Raw genomic sequence first — 15652 nt, 5'->3', positions numbered from 1 at the left:
TGTTTAATTCTGATATTAAAGTCATCAATAGGTTCTGTAGTAAACAGAAGTAGATGTTTTATTCTGATATTAAAGTCATCAATAGGTTCTGTAGTATGCGAAAGGAGACGTTTAATTCTGATATTAAAGTCATCAATAGGTTCTGTAGTATACAGTAGTAGCTGTTTAATTCTGATAATAAAGTCGTGAATAGTTTCTGTAGTATACAGTAGTGAATGTTTAATTCTGATATTAAAGTCATCAATAAGGTTCTGTAGTATACAGTAGTAACTGTTTAATTCTGATATTAAAGTCATCAATAGGTTCTGTAGTGTACAGTTGTGGCTGTTTAATTCTGATATTAAAGTCATCAATAGGTTCTGTAGTATACAGTAGTAGATGTTTAATTCTGATATTAAAGTCATCAATAGGTTCTGTATTATACAGTAGTGACTGTTTAATTCTGATATTAAAGTCATGAATAGGTTCTGTAGTATTCAGTTGTAACTGTTTAATTCTGATATTAAAGTAATCAATATGTTCTATAGTATACAGAAGTAGATGTTTAATTCTCATATTAAAGTCATCAATAGGTTCTGTAGTATACACTAGTAACTGTTTAATTCTCATATTAAAGTCATCAATAGGTTCTGTAGTATACACTAGTAACTGTTTAATTCTCATATTAAAGTCATCAATAGGTTCTGTAGTATACACTAGTAACTGTTTAATTCTGATATTAAAGTCATCAATAGGTTCTGTAGTATACACTAGTAACTGTTTAATTCTCATATTAAAGTCATCAATAGGTTCTGTAGTATACAGTAGTAACTGTTTAATTCTGATATTAAAGTCATCAATAGGTTCTGTAGTATACACTAGTAACTGTTTAATTCTCATATTAAAGTCATCAATAGGTTCTGTAGTATACACTAGTAACTGTTTAATTCTCATATTAAAGTTATCAATAGGTTCTGTAGTATACACTAGTAACTGTTTAATTCTCATATTAAAGTCATCAATAGGTTCTGTAGTATGCGAAAGGAGACGTTTAATTCTGATATTAAAGTCATCAATAGGTTCTGTAGTATACAGTAGTAGCTGTTTAATTCTGATATTAAAGTTGTGAATAGTTTCTGTAGTATACAGTACTGAATGTTTAATTCTGATATTAAAGTCATCAATAGGTTCTGTAGTATACAGTAGTAGATGTTTAATTCTGATATTAAAGTCATTAATAGGTTCTGTAGTGTGCAGTAGTGGCTGTTTAATTTTGATATTAAAGTCATCAATAGGTTCTGTAGTATGCGAAAGGAGACGTTTAATTCTGATATTAAAGTCATCAATAGGTTCTGTAGTATACAGTAGTAGCTGTTTAATTCTGATATTAAAGTTGTGAATAGTTTCTGTAGTATACAGTACTGAATGTTTAATTCTGATATTAAAGTCATCAATAGGTTCTGTAGTATACAGTAGTAGATGTTTAATTCTGATATTAAAGTCATCAATAGGTTCTGTAGTGTGCAGTAGTGGCTGTTTAATTTTGATATTAAAGTCATCAATAGGTTCTGTAGTATGCGAAAGGAGACGTTTAATTCTGATATTAAAGTCATCAATAGGATCTGTAGTATACAGTAGTAGCTGTTTAATTCTGATATTAAAGTTGTGAATAGTTTCTGTAGTGTGCAGTACTGAATGTTTAATTCTGATATTAAAGTCATCAATAGGTTCTGTAGTATACACTAGTAACTGTTTAATTCTCATATTAAAGTCATCAATAGGTTCTGTAGTATACAGTAGTAGATGTTTAATTCTGATATTAAAGTCATTAATAGATTCTGTAGTGTGCAGTAGTGGCTGTTTAATTTTGATATTAAAGTCATCAATAGGTTCTGTAGTATGCGAAAGGAGACGTTTAATTCTGATATTAAAGTCATCAATAGGATCTGTAGTATACAGTAGTAGCTGTTTAATTCTGATATTAAAGTTGTGAATAGTTTCTGTAGTATACAGTACTGAATGTTTAATTCTGATATTAAAGTCATCAATAGGTTCTGTAGTATACAGTAGTAGATGTTTAATTCTGATATTAAAGTCATTAATAGGTTCTGTAGTGTGCAGTAGTGGCTGTTTAATTTTGATATTAAAGTCATCAATAGGTTCTGTAGTATGCGAAAGGAGACGTTTAATTCTGATATTAAAGTCATCAATAGGATCTGTAGTATACAGTAGTAGCTGTTTAATTCTGATATTAAAGTTGTGAATAGTTTCTGTAGTATACAGTACTGAATGTTTAATTCTGATATTAAAGTCATCAATAGGTTCTGTAGTATACAGTAGTAGATGTTTAATTCTGATATTAAAGTCATCAATAGGTTCTGTAGTGTGCAGTAGTGGCTGTTTAATTTTGATATTAAAGTCATCAATAGGTTCTGTAGTATGCGAAAGGAGACGTTTAATTCTGATATTAAAGTCATCAATAGGATCTGTAGTATACAGTAGTAGCTGTTTAATTCTGATATTAAAGTTGTGAATAGTTTCTGTAGTATACAGTACTGAATGTTTAATTCTGATATTAAAGTCATCAATAGGTTCTGTAGTATACAGTAGTAGATGTTTAATTCTGATATTAAAGTCATTAATAGGTTCTGTAGTGTGCAGTAGTGGCTGTTTAATTTTGATATTAAAGTCATCAATAGGTTCTGTAGTATACAGTAGTGACTGTTTAATTCTGATATTAAAGTCATTAATAGGTTCTGTAGTGTGCAGTAGTGGCTGTTTAATTTTGATATTAAAGTCATCAATAGGTTCTGTAGTATACAGTAGTAGCTGTTTAATTCTGATATTAAAGTCGTGAATAGTTTCTGTAGTATACAGTGGTGAATGTTTAATTCAAATATTAAAGTCATCAATAGGTTCTGTAATATACAGAAGTAGATGTTTAATTCTGATATTAAAGTCATCAATAGGTTCTGTAGTATTCAGTAGTAACTGTTTAATTCTGATATTAAAGTAATCAATAGGTTCTATAGTATACAGAAGTAGATGTTTAATTCTGATATTAAAGTCATCAATAGGTTCTGTAGTATACAGTAGTGACTGTTTAATTCTGATATTAAAGTCATCAATAGGTTCTGTAGTAAACAGAAGTAGATGTTTTATTCTGATATTAAAGTCATCAATAGGTTCTGTAGTATGCGAAAGCAGACGTTTAATTCTGATATTAAAGTCGTGAATAGTTTCTGTAGTATACAGTAGTAACTGTTTAATTCTGATATTAAAGTCATCAATAGGTTCTGTAGTGTACAGTTGTGGCTGTTTAATTCTGATATTAAAGTCATCAATAGGTTCTGTAGTATACAGTAGTAGATGTTTAATTCTGATATTAAAGTCATCAATAGGTTCTGTATTATACAGTAGTGACTGTTTAATTCTGATATTAAAGTCATGAATAGGTTCTGTAGTATTCAGTTGTAACTGTTTAATTCTGATATTAAAGTAATCAATAGGTTCTATAGTATACAGAAGTAGATGTTTAATTCTCATATTAAAGTCATCAATAGGTTCTGTAGTATACACTAGTAACTGTTTAATTCTCATATTAAAGTCATCAATAGGTTCTGTAGTATACACTAGTAACTGTTTAATTCTCATATTAAAGTCATCAATAGGTTCTGTAGTATACACTAGTAACTGTTTAATTCTCATATTAAAGTCATCAATAGGTTCTGTAGTATACACTAGTAACTGTTTAATTCTCATATTAAAGTCATCAATAGGTTCTGTAGTATACACTAGTAACTGTTTAATTCTCATATTAAAGTCATCAATAGGTTCTGTAGTATACACTAGTAACTGTTTAATTCTCATATTAAAGTCATCAATAGGTTCTGTAGTATACACTAGTAACTGTTTAATTCTCATATTATATCATCAATAGGTTCTGTAGTATACACTAGTAACTGTTTAATTCTCATATTAAAGTCATCAATAGGTTCTGTAGTATACACTAGTAACTGTTTAATTCTCATATTAAAGTCATCAATAGGTTCTGTAGTATACACTAGTAACTGTTTAATTCTCATATTAAAGTCATCAATAGGTTCTGTAGTATACAGTAGTAGCTGTTTAATTCTGATATTAAAGTTGTGAATAGTTTCTGTAGTATACAGTACTGAATGTTTAATTCTGATATTAAAGTCATCAATAGGTTCTGTAGTATACAGTACTGAATGTTTAATTCTGATATTAAAGTCATCAATAGGTTCTGTAGTATACAGTAGTAGATGTTTAATTCTGATATTAAAGTCATTAATAGGTTCTGTAGTGTGCAGTAGTGGCTGTTTAATTCTGATATTAAAGTCATTAATAGGTTCTGTAGTGTGCAGTAGTGGCTGTTTAATTTTGATATTAAAGTCATCAATAGGTTCTGTAGTATACAGTAGTAGCTGTTTAATTCTGATATTAAAGTCGTGAATAGTTTCTGTAGTATACAGTGGTGAATGTTTAATTCAAATATTAAAGTCATCAATAGGTTCTGTAGTATACAGAAGTAGATGTTTAATTCTGATATTAAAGTCATCAATAGGTTCTGTAGTATTCAGTAGTAACTGTTTAATTCTGATATTAAAGTAATCAATAGGTTCTATAGTATACAGAAGTAGATGTTTAATTCTGATATTAAAGTCATCAATAGGTTCTGTAGTATACAGTAGTGACTGTTTAATTCTGATATTAAAGTCATCAATAGGTTCTGTAGTAAACAGAAGTAGATGTTTTATTCTGATATTAAAGTCATCAATAGGTTCTGTAGTATGCGAAAGCAGACGTTTAATTCTGATATTAAAGTCGTGAATAGTTTCTGTAGTATACAGTAGTAACTGTTTAATTCTGATATTAAAGTCATCAATAGGTTCTGTAGTGTACAGTTGTGGCTGTTTAATTCTGATATTAAAGTCATCTATAGGTTCTGTAGTATACAGTAGTAGATGTTTAAATCTGATATTAAAGTCATCAATAGGTTCTGTATTATACAGTAGTGACTGTTTAAATCTGATATTAAAGTCATGAATAGGTTCTGTAGTATTCAGTTGTAACTGTTTAATTCTGATATTAAAGTAATCAATAGGTTCTATAGTATACAGAAGTAGATGTTTAATTCTCATATTAAAGTCATCAATAGGTTCTGTAGTATACACTAGTAACTGTTTAATTCTCATATTAAAGTCATCAATAGGTTCTGTAGTATACACTAGTAACTGTTTAATTCTCATATTAAAGTCATCAATAGGTTCTGTAGTATACACTAGTAACTGTTTAATTCTCATATTAAAGTCATCAATAGGTTCTGTAGTATGCACTAGTAACTGTTTAATTCTCATATTAAAGTCATCAATAGGTTCTGTAGTATACACTAGTAACTGTTTGATTCTCATATTAAAGTCATCAATAGGTTCTGTAGTATACACTAGTAACTGTTTAATTCTCATATTAAAGTCATCAATAGGTTCTGTAGAATACACTAGTAACTGTTTAATTCTCATATTAAAGTCATCAATAGGTTCTGTAGTATACACTAGTAACTGTTTAATTCTCATATTAAAGTCATCAATAGGTTCTGTAGTATGCGAAAGGAGACGTTTAATTCTGATATTAAAGTCATCAATAGGATCTGTAGTATACAGTAGTAGCTGTTTAATTCTGATATTAAAGTTGTGAATAGTTTCTGTAGTATACAGTACTGAATGTTTAATTCTGATATTAAAGTCATCAATAGGTTCTGTAGTATACAGTAGTAGATGTTTAATTCTGATATTAAAGTCATTAATAGGTTCTGTAGTGTGCAGTAGTGGCTGTTTAATTTTGATATTAAAGACATCAATAGGTTCTGTAGTATACAGTAGTGACTGTTTAATTCTGATATTAAAGTCATTAATAGTTTCTGTAGTATACAGTGGTGAATGTTTAATTCAAATATTAAAGTCATCAATAGGTTCTGTAATATACAGAAGTAGATGTTTAATTCTGATATTAAAGTCATCAATAGGTTCTGTAGTATTCAGTAGTAACTGTTTAATTCTGATATTAAAGTCATCAATAGGTTCTATAGTATACAGAAGTAGATGTTTAATTCTGATATTAAAGTCATCAATAGGTTCTGTAGTATACAGTAGTGACTGTTTAATTCTGATATTAAAGTCATCAATAGGTTCTGTAGTAAACAGAAGTAGATGTTTTATTCTGATATTAAAGTCATCAATAGGTTCTGTAGTATGCGAAAGCAGACGTTTAATTCTGATATTAAAGTCGTGAATAGTTTCTGTAGTATACAGTAGTAACTGTTTAATTCTGATATTAAAGTCATCAATAGGTTCTGTAGTGTACAGTTGTGGCTGTTTAATTCTGATATTAAAGTCATCAATAGGTTCTGTAGTATACAGTAGTAGATGTTTAATTCTGATATTAAAGTCATCAATAGGTTCTGTATTATACAGTAGTGACTGTTTAATTCTGATATTAAAGTCATGAATAGGTTCTGTAGTATTCAGTTGTAACTGTTTAATTCTGATATTAAAGTAATCAATAGGTTCTATAGTATACAGAGTAGATGTTTAATTCTCATATTAAAGTCATCAATAGGTTCTGTAGTATACACTAGTAACTGTTTAATTCTCATATTAAAGTCATCAATAGGTTCTGTAGTATACACTAGTAGTAACTGTTTAATTCTCATATTAAAGTCATCAATAGGTTCTGTAGTATACACTAGTAACTGTTTAATTCTCATATTAAAGTCATCAATAGGTTCTGTAGTATACACTAGTAACTGTTTAATTCTCATATTAAAGTCATCAATAGGTTCTGTAGTATACACTAGTAACTGTTTAATTCTCATATTAAAGTCATCAATAGGTTCTGTAGTATACACTAGTAACTGTTTAATTCTCATATTAAAGTCATCAATAGGTTCTGTAGTATACACTAGTAACTGTTTAATTCTCATATTATATCATCAATAGGTTCTGTAGTATACACTAGTAACTGTTTAATTCTCATATTAAAGTCATCAATAGGTTCCGTAGTATACACTAGTAACTGTTTAATTCTCATATTAAAGTCATCAATAGGTTCCGTAGTATACACTAGTAACTGTTTAATTCTCATATTAAAGTCATCAATAGGTTCTGTAGTATGCGAAGGAGACGTTTAATTCTGATATTAAAGTCATCAATAGGATCTGTAGTATACAGTATTAGCTGTTTAATTCTGATATTAAAGTCGTGAATAGTTTCTGTAGTATACAGTACTGAATGTTTAATTCTGATATTAAAGTCATCAATAGGTTCTGTAGTATACAGTAGTAGATGTTTAATTCTGATATTAAAGTCATCAATAGGTTCTGTATTATACAGTAGTGACTGTTTAATTCTGATATTAAAGTCATCAATAGGTTGTGTAGTGTGCAGTAGTGGCTGTTTAATTTTGATATTAAAGTCATCAATAGGTTCTGTAGTATACAGTAGTAGCTGTTTAATTCTGATATTAAAGTCATCAATAGGTTCTGTAGTATTCAGTAGTAACTGTTTAATTCTGATATTAAAGTAATCAATAGGTTCTATAGTATACAGAAGTAGATGTTTAATTCTGATATTAAAGTCATCAATAGGTTCTGTAGTATACAGTAGTGACTGTTTAATTCTGATATTAAAGTCATCAATAGGTTCTGTAGTAAACAGAAGTAGATGTTTTATTCTGATATTAAAGTCATCAATAGGTTCTGTAGTATGCGAATGGAGACGTTTAATTCTGATATTAAAGTCATCAATAGGTTCTGTAGTATACAGTAGTAGCTCTTTAATTCTGATATTAAAGTCATCAATAGGTTCTGTATTATACAGTAGTGACTGTTTAATTCTGTTATTAAAGTCATTAATAGGTTCTGTAGTGTGCAGTAGTGGCTGTTTAATTTTGGTATTAAAGTCATCAATAGGTTCTGTAGTATACAGTAGTAGCTGTTTAATTCTGATATTAAAGTCGTGAATAGTTTCTGTGGTATACAGTAGTGAATGTTTAATTCTGATATTAAAGTCATCAATAGGTTCTGTAGTGTACAGTTGTGGCTGTTTAATTCTGATATTAAAGTCATCAATAGGTTCTGTATTATACAGTAGTGACTGTTTAATTCTGATATTAAAGTCATGAATAGGTTCTGTTGTATTCAGTTGTAACTGTTTAATTTTGATATTAAAGTAATCAATAGGTTCTATAGTATACAGAAGTAGATGTTTAATTCTGATATTAAAGTCATCAATAGGTTCTGTAGTATACACTAGTAACTGTTTAATTCTCATATTAAAGTCATCAATAGGTTCTGTAGTATACACTAGTAACTGTTTAATTCTCATATTAAAGTCATCAATAGGTTCTGTAGTATACACTAGTAACTGTTTAATTCTCATATTAAAGTCATCAATAGGTTCTGTAGTATACACTAGTAACTGTTTAATTCTCATATTAAAGTCATCAATAGGTTCTGTAGTATACACTAGTAACTGTTTAATTCTCATATTAAAGTCATCAATAGGTTCTGTAGTATACACTAGTAACTGTTTAATTCTCATATTAAAGTCATCAATAGGTTCTGTAGTATACACTAGTAACTGTTTAATTCTCATATTAAAGTCATCAATAGGTTCTGTAGTATACAGTAGTGGCTCTTTTTCTTTGATGTTAAAGTCATCAGTAGTTTAACTTTTGTGTTAAAATCATTATCCGGTCTCTAGTGTAGAACAGTGGGTGTTAAATTAATATTAATATCTTCTTTCGGTCTCATATTACAAAGAGAGTCACATGAATTTAACAACTATATCTTTTAAATGTTACATTTTCTCTTGTGAATGTTCTCCACCTAATCTTAAGCTGCGTATCTTATTTCTGTACTCCACCTAATCTTAAGGTATGCATCTTATTTTTGTACTAAACCTAATCTTAAGCTACGTATCTTATTTCTGTACTCCACCTAATCTTAAGGTATGCATTTTTTTGTACTAAACGTAGCTCAAGGTACGTATTTTATTTCTGTACTCCACCTAATGTTAAGCTACGTATTTTATTTATGTACTCCACCTAATCTTAAGGTACGTACTTATTTCTGTACTCCACCTTATATTAAGCTAGATATCTTATTTCTGTACTCCACCTTATCTTAAGCTAGATATCTTATTTCTGTACTCCACCTTATCTTAAGCTAGATATCTTATTTCTGTACTCCACCTAATATTAAGCTACGTATTTTATTTCTGTGCTCCACCTAATCTTAAGCTGCGTATCTTATTTCTGTACTCCACCTAATATTAAGGTATACGTCTTACTTTTGTACTAAACCTAATCTTAAGCTACGTATCTTATTTTTGTACCCCGCCTAATCTTAAGCTGCGTATCTTATTTATGTACTCCAGCTAATCTTAAGCTACGTATCTTATTTCTGTACTCCACCTTATCTTAAGCTACGTATCTTATTTCTGAACTTCACCAAATCTTATGAAAGCATCATAGTCTTGAACTTACTTTACCAAATCTTATAAGGTAATAATTAGAAGCTAAACTTTATATTGACTGACCAAACGTCTCTATTTATCCCATTAACTTCAAGCTTACTTATTTTATTATTACGTGAACTTTAAAGTTTAGGCTTAGTTGAACGAGGTAAGTTGGTAAATTTTCCACCAATTTATATTTAATCAATGACGTTGTAAGTTTATCTTCTTCACCTCAGCCAACAACAATTCACTCACAAGCCTTAAGTCACTCCATCTGATTAAGCAGAGAAATTAGTGAACGAAATCAGACACAGCCAAGATGATGTTAAAACTAATTACTAAATCTCACAAATACTCATTGAATTAGAATTGATTTACTCACAAAGATAGGATCCAACATTCGCAGGTGTCAGTTGTTAGTAAGTATGCTTTAGATTCAGAGAACAGTTAACTTTATACAATTTAAAGACGTGATCTTCTAAAGGTTCTGAGAACCACTTTCAAATAGTGTTATTAATCAAGAGAAACATAATTTACGTGGGCCTATGGCTGAAAGTAAACATGGGTAAAGATTTTTTTGTGAGAACGTTTGTAAAATACATGTTAGCAATTATGATGTTTATCTGCGGTTTAAACAGTTTTAGGTGATTTCAAAATGCTTGATTTACATATATATATATTTGGATTTTTACTGACATCATCTTTATAAGGTGAATTAACCTTTAAATCAGAAGAATATTAAACTAAATAATAAAATAACAAACTTCTTTACAAAACTATGTTAAAATATCTGTCTTTCTACACTGCTATTTAACTATTTTGAACTGAATGTCATCTTATCTTTAAAATGAGATGCAAGCTTTGTCAGTTTCATAGCATCAGCCAAACACAAAGAAACTGGAAAAGTAATATATTAAGTGCATATATAAGTAGACAGGTTAGGCTGTTCACTGAGTAAGGTGCTTCTAGTTTAGGTTTAGCCTGTACTGTGTTCTAAACAAAATCATCACTGCTGATCTATCGAAAATTATACAACTATTTGAATTTTATAACATATAAGAAAAAACTCCTAAAACAAATTTGTAAGAAAAATAGAAAAACACACAAACTGTACAATAGTAATGGTAATGAAAGTTAGATCTGTAGACGTGATGTATTATTTTGTATTATCTATTGTGGTAACAATAGTTGAATCTGTCGACGTGATGTATTATTTTGTATTATCTATTGTGGTAACAATAGTTGAATCTGTCGACGTGATGTATTATTTTGTATTGTCTATTGTGGTAACAATAATTGGATCTGTAGACGTGATGTATTATTTTGTATTTTTCTATTGTGGTAACAATAGTTGAATCTGTAGGCTGATGTATTATTTTGTATTTTTCTATTGTGGTAACAATAGTTGAATCTGTAGACGTGATGTATCATTTTGTATTATGTATTGTGGTAACAATAGTTGAATCTGTAGACGTAATGTATTATTTTGTATTATCCATTGTTGTAACAATAGCTGAATCTGTCGACGTGATGTATTATTTTGTATTATATATTGTGGTAACAATAGTTGGATCTGCAGACGTGATGTATTATTTTGTATTTTTCTATTGTGGTAACAATAGTTGAATCTGTAGACGTGATGTATTATTTTGTATTATCTATTGTTGTAACAATAGCTGAATCTGTCGACGTGATGTATTATTTTGTAATATCTATTGTGGTAACAATAGTTGAATCTGTAGACGTGATGTATCATTTTGTATTATCTATTGTGGTAACAATAGTTGAATCTGTAGACGTGATGTATCATTTTGTATTATCTATTGTGGTAACAATAGTTGAATCTGTAGACGTGATGTATTATTTTGTATTCAGCGTCCTAACCACCTGCCATGCCAGGTCGAAAACATTCCAACTATAGTTGGATCTGTAGACGTGATGAATTATTTCGTATTATCTATTGTGGTAACAATAGTTGGATCTGTCGACGTGATGTATCATTTTGTATTATCTATTGTGGTAACAATAGCTGAATCTGTCGACGGAATGTATTATTTTCTATTATCTACTGTGGTAATAATAGTTAGATTTGTAGATGTGAATATTTATTTTGTTATTTACTGTGGTAATATCAGTTGAATCTGTAGATTGAAGTTTTATTTTGTATTATATTTTGTGGTAGTAGTAGTTAGATCTGTAGACGAGATGTTTTATTGTATATTATCTACTGGTAATAATAGTTAGATCTGTAGACGTGAATGTAGAAGTAACCAAAATCTAAAACAACTTGTTTGATCAGACTTATTAATTTTAACAAGTAACAGAAGTCTACAAGAAACTGCTTCATCAAACTGACAAATGCTAAGTTACGATCACGTGGTCGTAGGAACTTTAATGAAAATACGTAACTATAGTACGTATTTGCTATTTCTGTTTCTAATGGAATAACAGTAATAATGGTCAAGTTACAGGCTTCATAATATACTCTACAGCTCGTGTTTCATAATGGAATTTGCCATAATAACAAAAGTGTTGTGAGATTTACATTTTCGATAATTATTTTGTTATTTAGATACTTCATTAGTATTTTAAACAGTAACGTTTCGAAAATTGGACTTTAACCCAACAGTATAATAGTGAAAAGTAGTGTTTTATTTGAAACCAACTTTTACGTTTCTTTCTCTACGCTGATTGATTTTATCTTTAAGATTGTTTACTCCCACGTGTGGATTTATCGTGGAAGCAACAGCTTAGAGCCATTCTTTATATAACGGGAAATGCCTTTCGTCTTTAATTCTACGTAGTTCTCTGATCGGCTGCTGGGATGTTTAGCAACAGCCAAGAATGTTTATAACCTGGTCGCTGACCCTCACAATCATGTTGAAGTGTTTTGTAATAGCCAAGAAATTTCACACCCTGGTCGCTGACCCTCACAATCACGCTAAAGTGTTTTGTAATAGCCAATAATTTTTACACCCTGGTCGCTGACCCTCACAATCATACTAAAGTGTTTTGTAATAGCCAATAATTTTTACACCCTGGTCGCTGACCCTCACAATCATGCTAAAGTGTTTTGTAATAGCCAATAATTTTTACACCCTGGTCGCTGACTCTCACAATCATGCTTAAGGGCGAGCATGTTTGGCGACGTGGATTCGAGTCTGCGAATCACCTAGTGGTGTTAAAATCTTAGGTGTTCAGTGTCCTAACCACATGCCATGCCAGGCCGAAAACATTCGTACATCCTAAAGTTCTAACTACGATACCATGTAATTTTATCATCTAAACTGTGCAACCGGCCTGTTATTAGTTGAAATTTTATCAGATTTTTAACAACTCTGTACATTAGCAGAGATGATGCTTTGATAACAATTCAATATTAAACAGAGCAATAAACAATATTAAGCAGAGATTAAACAAAACTCAAGTAGTTCGAGACACTGCGTGAAGGGTCTGTACTATGTTACTATAGAAACATCCAATGAAACAGTAGTCTGTACTATGTTACTATAGCAACATCCAATGAGACAGCAGTCTAGCAACATTCAGTGAAACATTTGCCTGTACTATATTGCTATAGCAACATCTGGTGAAAAGGTAGTCTGTAATATGTTGCTATAGCAACATCCAGTGAAATATTAGTCTATACTTTGTTACTATAGCAACATTCAGTGAAGCAGTAGTCTCTACTTTGTTACTATAGCAACATCCAGTGAAGCAGTAGTCTGCACTTTGTTACTATAGCAACATCCAGTGAGAGAGTAACCTGTGTACTTCGTTAAGTATAGTAACATATAGACTGTATGGAGTTCCTAACAAGGAAATAATTGTTTTTAACAGTTAAAGATTTAACTCACCACTGTACTAATATTCTCTATAGTCTTAATATCGCTATTCACAAAGTTTCACTGCTTTAACAGGAAACCTAAAAAAAATCTCTTATGTTTGAATGTAATAAAAAATATTAAAGTAATATATTTTTTATTAAGCTGTGAATAGCGACATCTGTCTTCGCTAGGCCTGCAATACTAACAAACACAAGCAAAGGTAACACAGAAAAATGACAGAACGATTGTAACGTGTTAACAAAATTTACGGGTGAGCATAAATTATATTTTCACCGAGTCAGTGGTCGAACCTCAAGCAGAGCGTGCCTCTCACAAGAAACGTTTCTCAATATTCATTAAGCGAACACAATAACTTCGTTTTTTTTGCTTAACTAAACGAGTTTGTTTTTACGTTAGGGATCTATTCTTGACGAACGTAGACTGCTCTTGTTCCTAATGTTATACGAGAGGAAAAACAGGTCCAAATCTCCCATCTCATACACCTGAGTAGAGACTGAGATAAAACGCTAATGGCATCACATGTTCTGTCTTAAGGGCTAAATGTAAGCTACTTCTCAGAGTTTGTTAATACAATTTCTCGCCTAAAGTATAAATTTCTTTTTATCAACGGAGTTTTAACGAAAGTACCATCTGCCTTGTTGTTGTTGTCCTTCTAGCTCACGTGCATTTCCTCTGCCAGAGACGTCACTGAACGTAATGCTTCCGGACCTTTGGTAATAGGATCTGTGCGTGTTGGATGGCACGCAACGTCTTTCATAAATTAAACACTCGATGAAACTGACGATTTCTTTCCTCGATTCTTTGGGAAAAAAAGATTAACTCCTCTCTCACAGTGGTGTTAAAATCTCAGGTGTTTCTGGACAAATATATTTATGTTATTTGTTTGTAGGTGAAATGTGCCAGATTTAAAAATCAAAACAATGTTTGAAATATATCCATAAATTCACATCACACAAAATATTTTAATTAAAAAAAATCATTATTTCTTCTTGTGGGTGGGCGATTCTATCTCATTTATATTTTTTAGTACATTAGATGTAGAAACAATCGTGTCTTTAACAATTCAATAATTTTTTTTTCTTCAAAAATACCGCGAAACCTGAAATACCATTACTTCATTATAGCCCAATATGCATACCAGTTCTTAGAAAATCGAATATGCTCGTCCCTACAGCCACGGGTGAGTTATAATATGACGTTCAGTCACACTTCTCTATTGGTAAGAGAGAAGCCCAAGAACTGAAAGTGAGTAGTGTTGACAAGTATGTTGTATTAAAGGTCACTAGTTTAGATTCTCTCGGGCTGCTTTGCGCTGAATTCTTTAAAAAATAATCAGTATCATCTTCTTAACAACCTGAGAAACATGCTTAACTGACCTTTACTGCACGAGAAGGTAAAGATATTTCTTTTACCCTGATTATAAAATATGAAGAAATCGACATAATTTTACTAGATGCATCAAGAACCTCTTTATCCGTGTTTTTTTCTCTACTAAACGCGGTTTTGTTTCTCGGTACCTTATCTTACCTTTCATTAAACTTACCTTCGTAAACGAGCAAGACGAGAAAAGACCCGAACAAGAGAGATTGCATAGTCCTTGTCACCTTTGTCTTACCGCAGCTCAGTTGCACGTGCCTTTTCGCACCTGTACAGAAAACCGCTAGCCTATCGTTTAAAAGGAACTAACGGTGCACGTGCGGCGGCGAACGAGAATCTACCTTTCGAGGCTGCTTTGCGACAACTTTATCACATCCGTGGGCAATCAGAGCTGGGCAGACTCTCAGCCACCGATCCTTTTGTGTTTTCTTACCGCAAAGTGATACGTAGAACTCGGAGCTCAAGGAAACGTGAATTTAAGAACACACTTATTCGTATTCATTTTTTTTTTTTTTTTCAGACGCGCCGACTCAGTAAGAATGATCTTCTTTGATTGGTTAAACTCGAATATTTACTAAATGTTTTCCTGGAGACTGAATGAAGGCGCTAATAATGAAACACGCCCACACGCACATCAATAAAAATAATAACTTATTATTTGCACTAATAACAAAATGGTGTAATAGCAGATGCACTTCACGTCTTTTACGTTTAATCTACGCATTTTTGGTCAATTTGTTACAGCTCGCTAATGATGTTCGATACGCATCCTTCAAAAACTTGTCATTACGAACATCAGAAGCGTAGGTTCATGTGTTTCTCTCCTAGAGTCGATTTCCTGTTCGCATACGAGTACACAAATAGCAGCGTAAGCCAGAAGAAATAGAACTGGTGTTTCTTCGACTTGTT

At 30.9% G+C, this 15652-nt stretch overlaps 1 protein-coding gene across 1 annotated transcript in view; it reads right to left on the bottom strand.

Annotated features, from left to right (window-relative positions):
• LOC143242332 (neural cell adhesion molecule 1-B-like) overlaps positions 1 to 15183 on the bottom strand; it is a 220436-nt gene extending 205253 nt beyond the window's left edge. The window contains exon 1 of the mRNA XM_076485691.1: positions 14910 to 15183. Coding sequence (XP_076341806.1) covers positions 14910 to 14958 — 49 coding nt within the window. The 5' untranslated portion in view covers positions 14959 to 15183. The remainder of the gene's footprint in view (positions 1 to 14909) is intronic.
• Positions 15184 to 15652: the final 469 nt, after the last annotated feature.

This window comes from Tachypleus tridentatus, unplaced genomic scaffold, assembly GCF_004210375.1.
Source record: "Tachypleus tridentatus isolate NWPU-2018 unplaced genomic scaffold, ASM421037v1 Hic_cluster_2, whole genome shotgun sequence".
Classification (NCBI taxonomy): domain Eukaryota; kingdom Metazoa; phylum Arthropoda; class Merostomata; order Xiphosura; family Limulidae; genus Tachypleus; species Tachypleus tridentatus.
This window is presented reverse-complemented; position numbering and strand designations above follow the sequence as displayed.